The sequence below is a fragment of the Prorops nasuta genome, unplaced genomic scaffold (genome assembly GCF_024137725.1).
Source record: "Prorops nasuta isolate Cenicafe-Biocafe unplaced genomic scaffold, Cenicafe_Pnas_1.2 PNAS00003, whole genome shotgun sequence".
NCBI classification, from domain to species: domain Eukaryota; kingdom Metazoa; phylum Arthropoda; class Insecta; order Hymenoptera; family Bethylidae; genus Prorops; species Prorops nasuta.
The window spans coordinates 12151000-12164550 of NW_027116800.1; the positions used below are offsets into that span (position 1 = coordinate 12151000).

Sequence of the window (13551 nt, forward strand, 5' to 3'; positions counted from 1 at the left end):
AACTATAACAAAAACTAGGATGGCACTTATTTCAAAAGCTTAAATTTTAAATACTAAAGTTACTTAACAGTAATTATAGAAACGGGCGCCATCCAACAAATAAGCGGCACAAGTTTGAAGGATCTCGAGCTTCTTGGATGAGCCTTGTAACCTGACCAGAAACACTTGTAGCAATTCCTTCTTCAGTACCTTGTAGCTTTTGCTCAACCCTTAAAATTGCTCGTTGAGCAGTTTTATTAGTTTTAGCAGTATCTATATATTACAAAAATAAATTAATTACCAAATTTGTCTTGTGTCACAACAATTTTAATACTAATTATTATATACTGTAAATAGTTTGTTTTTATTCTTGCAATAAGTCATGCCTTGCTTTAATTATAAGGTATATAAATAAACATAATATCTTACAATTATCGTTTCCAGACGGATTCTTGATTGCTCCGCTTTGAATACTATAAGCTTTTGCAGGTGTAATGTCCCAGGCAAAAAGAGGATCATATTGAAGTACTTGGAGAAGTGTTATAATTATTTGTTTTTGGTCCCGCAATACGGTCATCGTTTCTTCACAGCAACGTTTCATAGTGCCTGCTACACCTGCCACCCCCATCGGAGCAACAATTTCTCTTGTTAGTCTAAATGGGACAGTTTCGGGAATTCGTAGAACTTTTCCTTGTTCAAATGCAATGCCTAAGTCAATGTGGATTACTTCAGCAGTAGTTTCATCAATTAAAATATTATTTAAATGCCTATCCCCCAATCCTAATATATATCCAGCTATAGAGGTTGTAGCTATACTTCGCGTATAAGCTAATCTTCTTTTAAACCAAATTTCAGGAGATGGATATTTTTCTATAAAGAAATGATGAAACACTGGCCGCATATTATTACAGCAATCTATAAACATTTTAAGTTTCAGTTCATTTGGCTTATTCTCAACGCTCATCATTTTTTTCACGCACATACGTGAATCGTAGTCATCGGGATAATACTTTTTATGTAAACCTGACACAGTATCAGATCCAATTAAAGCTGTTACGATTGGAATGGTATTATCACACCATTCAATTACTCCTGATCTCTGTGTAAGAGGTACAACTTTGTAAGTTCGAATTCTTAATTGTCGGCGTTTAGTTTCTTTACAGTTTTGTAACAGAGTATTCATTACTCCAAAAACCTGCTGCATAACAGCATCTTGCCTTAAATCATCTACTCCCTTCACTAATTGCGTACGTTTAATACCATCTGTACATATGCAAGTAACTTTCTTTGGTGCTGATTTACCTCCAACAGAGTCATATGTGTTCTCATATTTGTAAATTCCAACTACATTTTGATAGTTGCTACTGGGTCGAACATCCACATTTATTGTGGGAACAAATGCTCTTTCCAAATTGGATAAGCGCAAAATTTTTTGATTTCTATGTATTTTTATTCTATTGGTAGTTTGTTTTTCAGGTGTTCTATAGTTAGCTAACATTACCAAAGCCTCCGAAATCTTATTCATATCCTTAATGATTTCTCCCGTATCGGCTTGCTTAGATAGCTGGTTTATTAGCTTTTTACAACCAAGGATCCTCGGTTCTTCTACTTCTGGAGGCTTTTTTGAATCAAAATAATTATAATCCTCATACAGATTTGCTAAAGCTAATAAAACTGGTAGGGTATGATGTGGATGATTTATACTGCAACGCTCTAAAATTTCAGCAATTTTAAATACAAAGGCGTCAGGTTTATCATGCATGTGTGCTGCTAGCTGTGGAATTAATGGAATATATTTATAGCTTGGAATTAGAAACAAATTGCTCATAAGTATACTCTCTACTTCGTCACAACATTTGTTGTTTAACCAAAGTGCTATTACTCTAAAAATAAGAAGGTTGTAGTCATCACTGATTTGTAGTACTTTTAAGTAATACCTAAAAGTTCAATTAATATATTATTTAACAACCATTTAAAATCATTTATTTCAAACACTTACTTAAGAGCTAAAGTTAAATATTTATTCTTCTCTTTTTGTATATTTTCTAATTCAGCAATATCATTGTCATGCTGTTTTTTACTTGTTATCACAGCAATTCGCAAATCATGATCCTCCGCGGTATTTTTATCCAATTTAACGTTACGTGAATATTCTACACATTCTTTAAAGCTTTCAAAAGATGGCGATTGCATATATTCACATATTTGCTGATACTGTAAATCTGCAAACTGAGCTAATGCTATCTCTGTATTATACAAAATTTTCTCAGTTTCTTTTACTGTATCCTTTACAGAATTGATAATATTTATAGAATCCTGGTAATATTCTTGTATCACCTGAAATATTAAGTAAAAAATACTTTTATAATAAATCTTCTACAGGGCTTTCATAAAGGACCACTCTCTTACTTCGTAAACAATGCATGTTTGCAAAATAGAAACATGTGTTTCTTTTACCTTTCCTAAACTATATAATGGCGATATTTCTTTGACTTGTGGAAAGATCTCACAAAGGTTTTGCAAAGGTCAACCCAATTTTTGTATCGCATATTCTTATAGTTTATTTAGGCCTTACCAAAACACTTTTGAATGTATCATGCCATTCAATCGTTTACGAAATATTTCGATTAGAACTGCGTATATGTGTGGGTTTAGCAGGAATAGGTATGCGACCACTACACACTCAAGCTCATACAATCAGTTATAATTTCAAATCGAAATATTCCGTAAACGACTGAATGAAATAATAAATTCAAGAATGATTTGGAAAGCTTTAGAGATAAGCTATGAACATATTGAATAAAAACTAGGGGCTGCATTTAAAAACACGGATTGACCATTGTGTGTGTGTGTGATCTTTCAATATAAAATAAATACCATCTCAATAGAGATTAAAAAAGATAACAAAAATAAACACGCGTTTTTTTATTTATATCGAAAATGCATCGCTTTCGAAATAATAAGGGAGATTAATGAACACCCTGTATATTCGTTAAAAACTTTAGTTTTCCGTCATTTACCATACCTGAGGATTTTCAAATTTTGTTTCCACCATCCAATCTCCATATGTTCTTAAAATTTTCGCTTTTAATAGTGGCTGTAGGGTACTTTTATGCATCAACCGTTTTAGCAAACCTGAACTAACACCATAGTCATTTTGATTCCATAATAGCAAACAATCATGATATTCGATTTCATTTTGAATATTCACTGAAAGCCCTGCTAATTTTTTCAAAGTTCCCAGTGCTAATGTAGCAATTTGTGAATGCTCTTGATCATTAGCTACTTTTGCTATATCCATATAAGCGGATATAAGAGCATGCTGAATATCAGAATTATTGTGTAGCAAGTGCTTCTTTAGCATGACTGTTCTTTGAGTCAAAATTGGTTCGACATATTCAAATTCATTAGAATTAGCAATATTATATTGCTTCCAATTATTTAAAATTTCGCTAAAATTTTCAAGATTTACGCAGTTGAATTCTTCGATTTCTTGTAGCATTTGGAGTTGAGCTAGTTTTTCATAAAGGGTTTTACTACTTTCTGAAATAATGTTTGAATAGAAATTAATTTAGATTATGGAAAAATTATACTAAATTATATTCACAAGTTACCTAGACTAATACTGCAAAGAACTTTAACAATGCTCAAACGAGCTTTTTCTACAGCGGTCTTCACTCCTATATCGTTGCCTTCGTAAAGACATTTTAAAGCTTTATAATGTTCTACGTGATACTCAAATTCATACTTGCTGTATAGCCCATTCTGGGATTTTACTGAATGTGCATTTAATATATTCCAGTTTGAAAGGCGCCAAGCACATTCGTACTCTAACTCATAATACTTTTCAGTTTCTCTTGTTGTCCCAGATAAAAAGTGGCCAAGTAAATAATGAAGACCAGAATGCCTTAAAGCATTTGTCATACCTACATGATCTTTAAAAATCAATTTTGTACATTATTATACAAATATGTTCAAAAAAATATTACCAATAAATATTTTAATTTTATTAAAAAAATCATAGACTACATCTTACTTCTATTTGCTAGATGATTGTCAGAATGAAGTTCAATATCTTGTATTAACATGACTTTGTCCCATTTTCGTGTATGAGTATAATATTGAACAAGAGATGACGGATCTTTTAAATCTAAGGATCCACAGCCATGTATAGCATCTGGGTCGCCAATTTTCAAGTAAGCATCTTTCAAAATATTTTGCAATAATAATCCTTCTTCAGGGTATTTTTCACAAATATAGTCAATTTTCGTACTTGTTGTAAAATCATTATCAGACTGTTGAGTTAATTTTTCACACATTAATTCTGCATAAAATAAGGCAGTGAAGAAAGCAGAACAATGCTGTGCTGCCATAGCAATTGACATAAACTTCAAATTGAAGAATTCTTCATTTCCAATTTGAATTCGTATAAAATTGGTAACATCAAGCATACAATTAAGAGTTTCTTGACTGCAACTAGGCAAATTGGTGGGTAAAGACAGTGAACTTCGATTTAGATTAGTTGATAATTGGAAATGATATTCAAAGAAAACATTAATGCAATTACAGACACAATCAAGTTTGTTATCTAATATTGTGATCAAAAAGATGATTCGGGGTAATAATAGTTCACAAAATTTTACGTTTAGTTTGCAAATTGGCGCTAAATTTTCTAAGTAGCATCCAAAGAAACAATCAAGTATACAACAAGTAGTCGCGGCAATCCATTTTGAATATGTTTCGTTTGATCTTATGCTCCAGATTGGATTAGAACTACTGAAACACTCTATGCATCTGGAACTATTAACTCTAATGGCCTCTTTTCTGAAACTTTGTCCAATAAATGGTTTAATATAATCTATAGAAAAGCTGTCAGAATCTTTTGTCAGCTTCTGAATTTCTTTGAGTTCTTTTTCATTCAAAATAGGCTTTGTCAGAGTAGATGATGCTATAATAGATAGTGCTTTAGCACTTTCTTTGCGAAGCTCTATTTCACTGCTAATTACAAATTGAGCTAACATTGTTAATAGCTTATAACATAATATCTCAACAGAAAATTCATTTGACTCTTTAAAATATCCTTTCCTGGGATACAATATCATTGTCATTAAATCAGTTGGTCCTAATTCTCCTAAACATTTTGCTGCCGCTATTGAGTTTTCCATATTAGAGGATTTAATTAATTTAACAAGTCTATAAATTAATTGGTGAATTATACTATGTGCAGGCTCATTGTTCATATCATAAAATATCTGAAGTTTGTTGTAAATTTCTTGCAATTCAATTTTGTATTCAGATAACTGATCCTTCAAATGTAGAATCGAATCTGGACTACAGTGTATATCTTTTTCATTGGTTGCATTTAAAAAATGTTGAATTTTTTCTTCCAAATTATAAGTACTTTGTTTATTCCTAAGTTCGTTATAAACTTCTTGTATATCTTTAAAAATTTCATTGTTGTGGAATGAATTTAACTTCTGAATAGCATCCCTTAGTAAACTTTTCTGCTCCACAATTAAAAATTTTAAAATTTTAAGCACTATTTCTTTTTGTTTGGTCGCATGTTTTTCACTGATAATAGCAATTAAAGAGGTCACATAATAATTCAGTAATTTCTTAATTTCTGTAACTTTATATGGTAACACCGAGTCTAAAAATATTTTGAAATATGTAGAAGCTGCTTCGGAAAGTAACTCATTATTTTCTTTCATAAGATAAAGTAACGTATAGCTGATTTCCCTTATAAGATATTTGTACACAGAATTGAAACCGTCACTGCCAATATCTTTAATCAGTATTGAACAAAAAAAAGTATACTGATGAAAAGCCTTTAACCTATGATCTATAAAAATTGTTTTATATATGTTATCTGTTAATTTCAGTAATATTTTTTGTAACATATTTGGGCATAAGTTAAACAGAGTATATTGTAAAGGTCTGTTTCGTTCAAAACTGTTTTTCTCAACAAAATTTAGGCATATATCTACACTGTTCTTTGAATAATATGGTGGGGGATCTGTTATTGGAAATACAATATGCTGACAAAAAATATGAGTAAAATTTTTAGAATCATCCAAATGTTTTATAATATTAATGATAACTTCATCAAATTTTTTATTCAGCAATTCATGAAAGTTTTGTATGTTTGAAAATTCCATTTCATTTGACATCAGTCTTTGAAACATTGATTTTATATTATTTTGTATTTCTGAATCAATTTCACATTCTTCCATAATAGCTTGTAACATCCATGGTAGGACTTGTGGAAAAACATTTTCAAAAATCTCAGAAAATTTTAAGTTTACTCTTTCACAAATGGCCATTGCACTTGTTATATCCAAATTAATTATGTGTGTAGCTACTATATTAGTAATGTATGTTTTATAGAATTTTTCTTCTGAGTCACATTCAAATAGCATCCATGGAATTGTATCCAAAGAGCTACTTGAAGTAACCCATCGGTATAACAAATAATTGATATTATCTTCTAGAAAATTAGAATTATTAACATATTTCTTTATAGTTCTAAATAATTTTTGTGCTATTTTAAAATCCACATTTTCCCTGTTTACAATTTGTAATAAAACAAACAGACTTCGATTTTGATAGCTCCCATTGTTACAGATTATATAAGCATGTGTTAAAAAAGCAGTAATGTTCCTTATTTGCAATTCCTCAACCATTTCAGTTTTGTCTATATCATTTTTCAAATCTCTAAAAGCTACAAATATTTTACCTTTCAAACCAATATTAATAGTCTGCAATGCAAACAGTTTCTGTAAACATTTTGCCACTTCCAAACGTACTATAAAATATGGATTAGCTATATTTAATAATAACACTTGGAACACTTGTTCAGTTGCCTGCTTAAACTCGTTGTAATATTTAATTTGCAAGAAGCTGTGGTTAATTTCGATAATATTAATGTAACATTTCATATATGCTGCATAAACTAAATGTCCATATCCATTTTTCTCTAATCTCTTTCTTATCATAATTAAAATTTCCAGAAAAGGTTTGAAATTGCATTTGTGGGCATATGTAAATAAACGTGGAAGGATATTCAATATGCAACGAGCAAAGTACTCGTCTTTATGAAAATATTTACATAATGCAGCTAAAAATTCTATTACAGTATCCCCATAATTTTTCTCTAAATCATCTGGTAAATTTTCTGTCACTGACAATAAAACAATCATTGCCATTTTAAAGTCTATAATTGAGAAATTCTCATATATATCTATAATTAAGAGTTTTTTCATGAGTTTAATTTGTATCTCATTTTGTTCTGTTCCGGCCATGTGACAAAAATAAGTTAAAGCTATCAAGGCTTGACCTCTAATTGTACTAGAAAAATGGATATTAAATTGGCATTCTTCGGTATCTGTTTCTGGATATTTCTTAGACATAGGTTCCAGGATAGATGAATTTTTATATGTAGTATCATCACAATTTATCCAATCATAAACTTTACTTAAAACATCCTTTGATGTCAAACAAATAATTACATTTACTATTTCTGAACAATAAGCAGTTCCATATAACATAATAAATGCTCTTGCAAATTGTATCAAATTCGAATCTATAACTTTTGAGAAATCATACTTCACAAATAAAGCATAAGCTGTCTTTAAAGAAGAACCAAATATTTTTATAAAATTTTGCTCTTCTTCATGAGAAATTTTTTTCAAGTTCATTAAATGCGTGAAAAATTTAGCTGCAAATGTAATTTTTATTATTAACGAGCAAATATGCGTATTTTCAGTTCCTGTTATAATATTAAAAATATAATCTTTTAAGTAATTTAATATTTCTTCATCAAAAAATGTATTAGTTATATTATTCTTGTTATATATTAAAGTTACTTTCCTTGTATCAACACACAAATTTATATCAAATGTGGTTGATTTGTAGGAATCTACTATATTTTTAATAAGTATTTCTTCATTGTTTGGCATATAAGCTTTCAATTTAGCACAATATAAATCATGACAGCCACAGCTTGTAAATAAATCATCTTCTGATTTATCCTTAGTTTCCGACTTTAAAGCTATTCCCATCAGTGTATTACATAAATCTTCTAATAAACCTTTCTTATATATGTTTTGCCAAGGTACATTAAGTACCCATTTTAAAAGATGTTTTTTAAAAGAATCTGTTCTATGCAGTATTGAATTATCATTAATATTAAATCCTGAAGCATTATTGGACAATGATGTGTTTTCGCAACAGATCATTAATGTCCTCACGCTATTGGAAGACCATTTAATTGTTTTTGAAGAGTATAGTTTAAGCAGGGAATCAAGATTTTGTATTTTATTCGTATGCATTAGTAGTTGTGCTAATTTATGGCCAGTTCTTTCATTTTGATTTAAACTTAAAGATCTGTAAATGTAAAATACAATTGTAATTCTAGGCTATTATTTACTATTGAAATTATTGAAATTTTATAAAACCGAATTGTTTGTCATACCTCAATACGATGTCCCATATTTTATTCCAATATTCATGCACATTTTCCCAATATTCCAAGAATAATAAATTTTGTTTCTCAATATGTAAAATTACAGTCAGCAGTTCATAAAAGCTATTCATAATGTTTTCGTGTGTACTGACATTCAAACAAAATAAAATATTTGTCATAGCTTTTATAAAAGTCGTATATTCAGTGGGCTTTAAACAATCAGGATATTTTGAAAATAAGGTGGTTAAAATTTGTACTATAGGCCATGACTCTTCAAGAGTGATGTTTTTAAATAAATCAGTGAGCTTTTCTAGTTTACCTAAAACCTTTCTTCTTTTTACTGGCTGAGAATAAGGGTCATCATCATTTGATTTCACTTCTACAGAATATTCAGGAACCTTTAATGTTTGGTTGAATATTTCAGATGCAAAATGTAGAAAACTTTCAGATAATTTTTCAGATTTACAATCTCTCATAATAATAACATACATGCTTTGAATTATTTTTTTCCATTTATTCCATTCAGAAGCATGGGCTACATCTTCATCTAAAGTTGCTCCATCAGGATGATGAATTTGTACCAAAAGTAGCATAAATTTATACTTTTCAGCTGAATTATTTAAGCTAATTATACGTGGTAACATTTTCTTGCTAAAATCACAGATAGCAATTCTACAGTGTACAGCAATTGCTGCGCACACAGAGTAAGCAACTTTAAATGCAGGTATGGCTAATAGATTTTTACCAGAAAAAACATCTAAGAAAATACTTTCTAAAAAAGAAATGAGATAATATATCATTTTCACACATTTGAATATAAGGAAAAAATATAATAAGTTTTACCTAGGAAAGGAAACATTTTTTTAACTTGAAATAATAAGTCTGACTGAGAACATCCTTCTTGAACAATTATTTGAATACCATTTAATAAATTACATTTGTCAACATCAATAGTAATATATTTGTAAAGTTGTATCAGTGTTTGTAATAATTCCTTCCATTGCTCTGAGGTCAAAGCAATTTGATATGTTCTTATAGGAAGTACATGCGTGGTTAATAAAATTATATATGTATGATGATAAAAATCATATAAATTTGATTTCAAAACTTGAAGTATTAGAGGAATTAAAACTGAAGATTTTATAAGGGGGATGTCATGCCTGTTAGCAATACGAGTTACTTTTATTATTATTTGACATTTACTTTCAAAATCCTGTATAACTTTAGGAGTTTTCTCTTTTTTAGAAACTCGATCAGCTTCCTACATTTAATAAAACGTATTAATAGGAGATACTGATTAGTTTCCTAAATACTATAGCTTCTCTACTATTTAGTTACAAACTTACATTTATTAGAAATTTATGAATGGTATGAATAATACAAGCCCAATTCATAAGTCCTGATTCATTATTCTCTGTGTTATGGTCAATTTCATAAAACATTTCTTTATTTTCTAGCAGTTCGGATAATTCTAAGATACTTTTCTAAAAGAAATGAATAATATCATTTCAATATTTATATTTTAAGAATTATATTTAGAACAATACCTTTCTTTCAAGGGCCTTATTGCTATTAACATCTCGCATAAGTTGCTCAAATCTTCTTGAGTATTTTGATGACATTCTGATTTTAATTAATATAGACAAAATATATTTTTATCAATTAATTCGCTATTTCCTTCAAAAATTTCTTTTATTACTTGCATGAAATTTCAGTTTTAACTCTTTACTTTTCATCACTGTTGATAAAGAGACAACTATTATAAAATTATTAGTTACTATGGAATGTATAAAAACAATATTTATGACAAAGATGGTCCACAAGGGGATTTTTGGTCCTGAAAATGAAGAAAACATCAGATTGATCACTTATATGAATTTTTTATACTTAATTATTGTAGTATGTATGTATTTCAAATTTTCATCAATGTTATTTATATTATTTTATTAATGCTAAGTTCCCTAAAGGCTACAAGATTTACAATTTTTGTTGTCAAAATTGTACCCTTTTTTTCACACAACCTATTTTTATATATGAGCATAGCATTATAAAACTTTTATCTTCATAATTTGTATTATAGTATATTTTATAATATACTTCACCTAGGTTTTACAAACTTGCACTCACTAGAAAAGTAGGTTAAATCTAAAAAATTAAGAATTTTTGCCACAATTATAAAATTTTGAATCTTTAGGTACCTATGGAATATATAATTACTAGAATAATTTAATATTAATATAAATTTAAATTACAAATTTTCAAAAATAATTAAGTACGAAGTTTTTTTTTGTGTGATCAGTATATTTTCTTCATTTTAAGGGCCAAAAAACTCCCTAATGTACCTTCATACATAAAATAATATCTACTTTAACCACTTAAATGGTAAGATCAAACCTTTCAAAATATTCCATTGTCACAATAAAAAAATGTTGCAATTCTGGTAAATCAACTAAATTTAACATTTTCAAACTTTTTTCTCGGACTGCACTTTGCATAAATCAGGGGCAAATGAGTAGTTTAGTTTATGGCTATGCACTAGTATTACCAGAGATGAAACGGGAGATTGCTCATGCGAGGTCCCGAGGCAATCCCTACCGGTAGGCGGCGCTGGTGTTGGCAAACGCGTGTCTCAGGTCCATCTAACCCCTAACGCCATCTATCGGAAGAGACCACGAAGCACGAGCGTTAAGCTTAGAATAGGGTAAAACATATATGCATTGTTGCCAGAAAGCGGAATAAAGAGAGAGCGGAGATATTTTCTCGGACCTCTCTGTCTTTCTCGCTGTTAGCTTCTAGCAGAAGAGTCGAGGCAAAATCTTTCCGTTTCGCTTTGTCGAAAATCTACCAATATTCGATGTCATTTATATTTGCAGGCCAATGCCTTTATACATGATTTTTTCAGCATATTTATTTATCAGCATTGACTTATTTAAATCAATAATAAATTAAGGAAATGCGTATTTGATATATAATAATTATTTTAACTATAATTTCATCGTTATATTTCGCCTATTTCCGTAAAATCTGCATTTCTTTAGTTTATTATTGATTATTGTAAGTCAATGGCAATTTAAAAAAATTTAATCTTAAAAAAAAAAGAAAAGTACCGATCAGGAATCGAACCCGGACCCACGAATCGCCACGCGATTACCTTACCTCTTAGACCACGAGGCTTCTTCAGTGCACCGTAAACAGATAGTCTTTTTAAGGGCTTGAAATCTTCTATTGAACCATATAAATAAACGAAGAACCGACATCTTTATTCATTATTATTCTATCATAATGGTACACAAATTAAAGAATAATTATATAATGTAGATTTTCAAAAGCTTTTCCAATAACCAAGAACGGAAACTGCGAGCGTTGATTATTTATCTTCGTTCTTGGCTAATGGAAAAGCTTTTGAAAACTATTCAAAATATAATTATTCCTTAATTTGTGTACCATTATGACAGAATAATAATGAATAAAGCTGTCGGTTGCTCGTTTATTTATATGGTTTAAAAGAAGATTTCAAGCCCTTAAAAAGACTATCTGTTTACGGTGCTCTGAAGAAGCCTCGTGGTTTAGGCGGTAAGGTAATCGCGTGGCGATTCGTGGGTCCGGGTTCGATTCCTGATCGGTACTTTTCTTTTTTTTTTAAGATTAAATTTTTTTTAATTGCCATTGACTTACAATAATCAATAATAAACTAAAGAAATGCAGATTTTACGGAAATAAGCGAAATATAACGATGAAATTATAGTTAAAATAATTATTATATATCAAATACGCATTTCCTTAATTTATTATTGATTTAAATAAGTCAATGCTGATAAATAAATATGCTGAAAAAATCATGTATAAAGGCATTGGCCTGCAAATATAAATGACATCGAATATTGGTAGATTTTCGACAAAGCGAAACGGAAAGATTTTGCCTCGACTCTTCTGCTAGAAGCTAACAGCGAGAAAGACAGAGAGGTCCGAGAAAATATCTCCGCTCTCTCTTTATTCCGCTTTCTGGCAACAATGCATATATGTTTTACCCTATTCTAAGCTTAACGCTCGTGCTTCGTGGTCTCTTCCGATAGATGGCGTTAGGGGTTAGATGGACCTGAGACACGCGTTTGCCAACACCAGCGCCGCCTACCGGTAGGGATTGCCTCGGGACCTCGCATGAGCAATCTCCCGTTTCATCTCTGGTATTACATGCGCGAGCGCGGTGCGTCAAGCGGACGCCGGCAACACTACACTCACTTCACTTTACAGTTTCATCTATCGAGTATCGACACGACCCTTAGTATAGTATGTACATAGGGTAAAAGTATTGTGTATAGTATACATCGTACCTTCGTGATAAAGAACTATATAGTATACATGATGAATGCATTCTTCATGGTATGTGTACAATTATCTATTAGTGTAAATTACGACAATCAAAACTTCAATAATGACTGCTATAAATACAAATAAAGTTTCAAAAAAGTGAGGAATTTTTTATAACTTTTCTAATTAAATAATTAAGACTCCAATAAAATGAATTTCATTAAAATCTGTTAATATTGTCCTGTCAAAACTGAATTTCCTCTTATTATCATTACTGCTGCAATTATATTACAGGGCTATATAACAAATAACATACGATGCTACAAATAAATAACAATTAATGTATTTATAATTCCCGCCGGTTTTTTTTTTATACGATGTACTTTGTTATGTGCGCAGATGTCAGTTAGTTGCGTTTTTTATTTCTCTCTACCTTTTTCTATCTGTTATTGGTAACTTCCTTCTCTATATCTTATTGTAATAAACCTAATTTTTGTAAAACTGTTTAATAAAAGATTTACAAGAACAAGATTACTTTGTGTCCTAACTGACCTGATTGAAAAATAAAACTACTTTTTTCTATACACATAATTTTAGTGAGCGCTGTCTGCTTCAGGAGCAGCTAGGTGCTGCTACCAGACAGAGAGAAAGGTGCTTGCTTACTATATAGCTGCAAGTTCTGTTATAGTTACATCTCTCTCGCCTACAATATCTGTGTGTGTGTTATACATCTGGTGGCGTGTATATACTGTAATGTTATATGACTGTATGTGAAGTATACATATATGAATTTCAGCTTT

At 30.2% G+C, this 13551-nt stretch overlaps 1 protein-coding gene across 4 annotated transcripts; it reads right to left on the reverse strand.

Moving 5' to 3' along the window:
* Nucleotides 1–60: 60 nt before the first annotated feature.
* Nucleotides 61–13500, reverse strand: LOC136784790 (serine-protein kinase ATM-like). 4 transcript variants are annotated; one of them, XM_066745689.1, is made up of 12 exons: nt 13185–13500; nt 10838–10925; nt 9991–10181; nt 9790–9927; nt 9287–9704; nt 8453–9215; nt 4016–8364; nt 3594–3914; nt 3005–3522; nt 1979–2316; nt 409–1916; nt 61–252 (listed from the first exon to the last, which is right to left on the reverse strand). In XM_066745689.1, exons 3-12 carry the CDS (start codon nt 10063–10065, stop codon nt 74–76), a joined length of 8607 nt encoding a protein of 2868 aa, XP_066601786.1. In that variant the 5' UTR covers nt 10066–10181; nt 10838–10925; nt 13185–13500; the 3' UTR covers nt 61–73. The 4 variants fall into 4 exon arrangements, with proteins under 4 accessions (XP_066601786.1, XP_066601796.1, XP_066601781.1 ...); XM_066745699.1 differs by having other exon boundaries at nt 10810–10925; XM_066745684.1 differs by lacking the exon at nt 13185–13500 and having other exon boundaries at nt 10838–10977.
* Nucleotides 13501–13551: the final 51 nt, after the last annotated feature.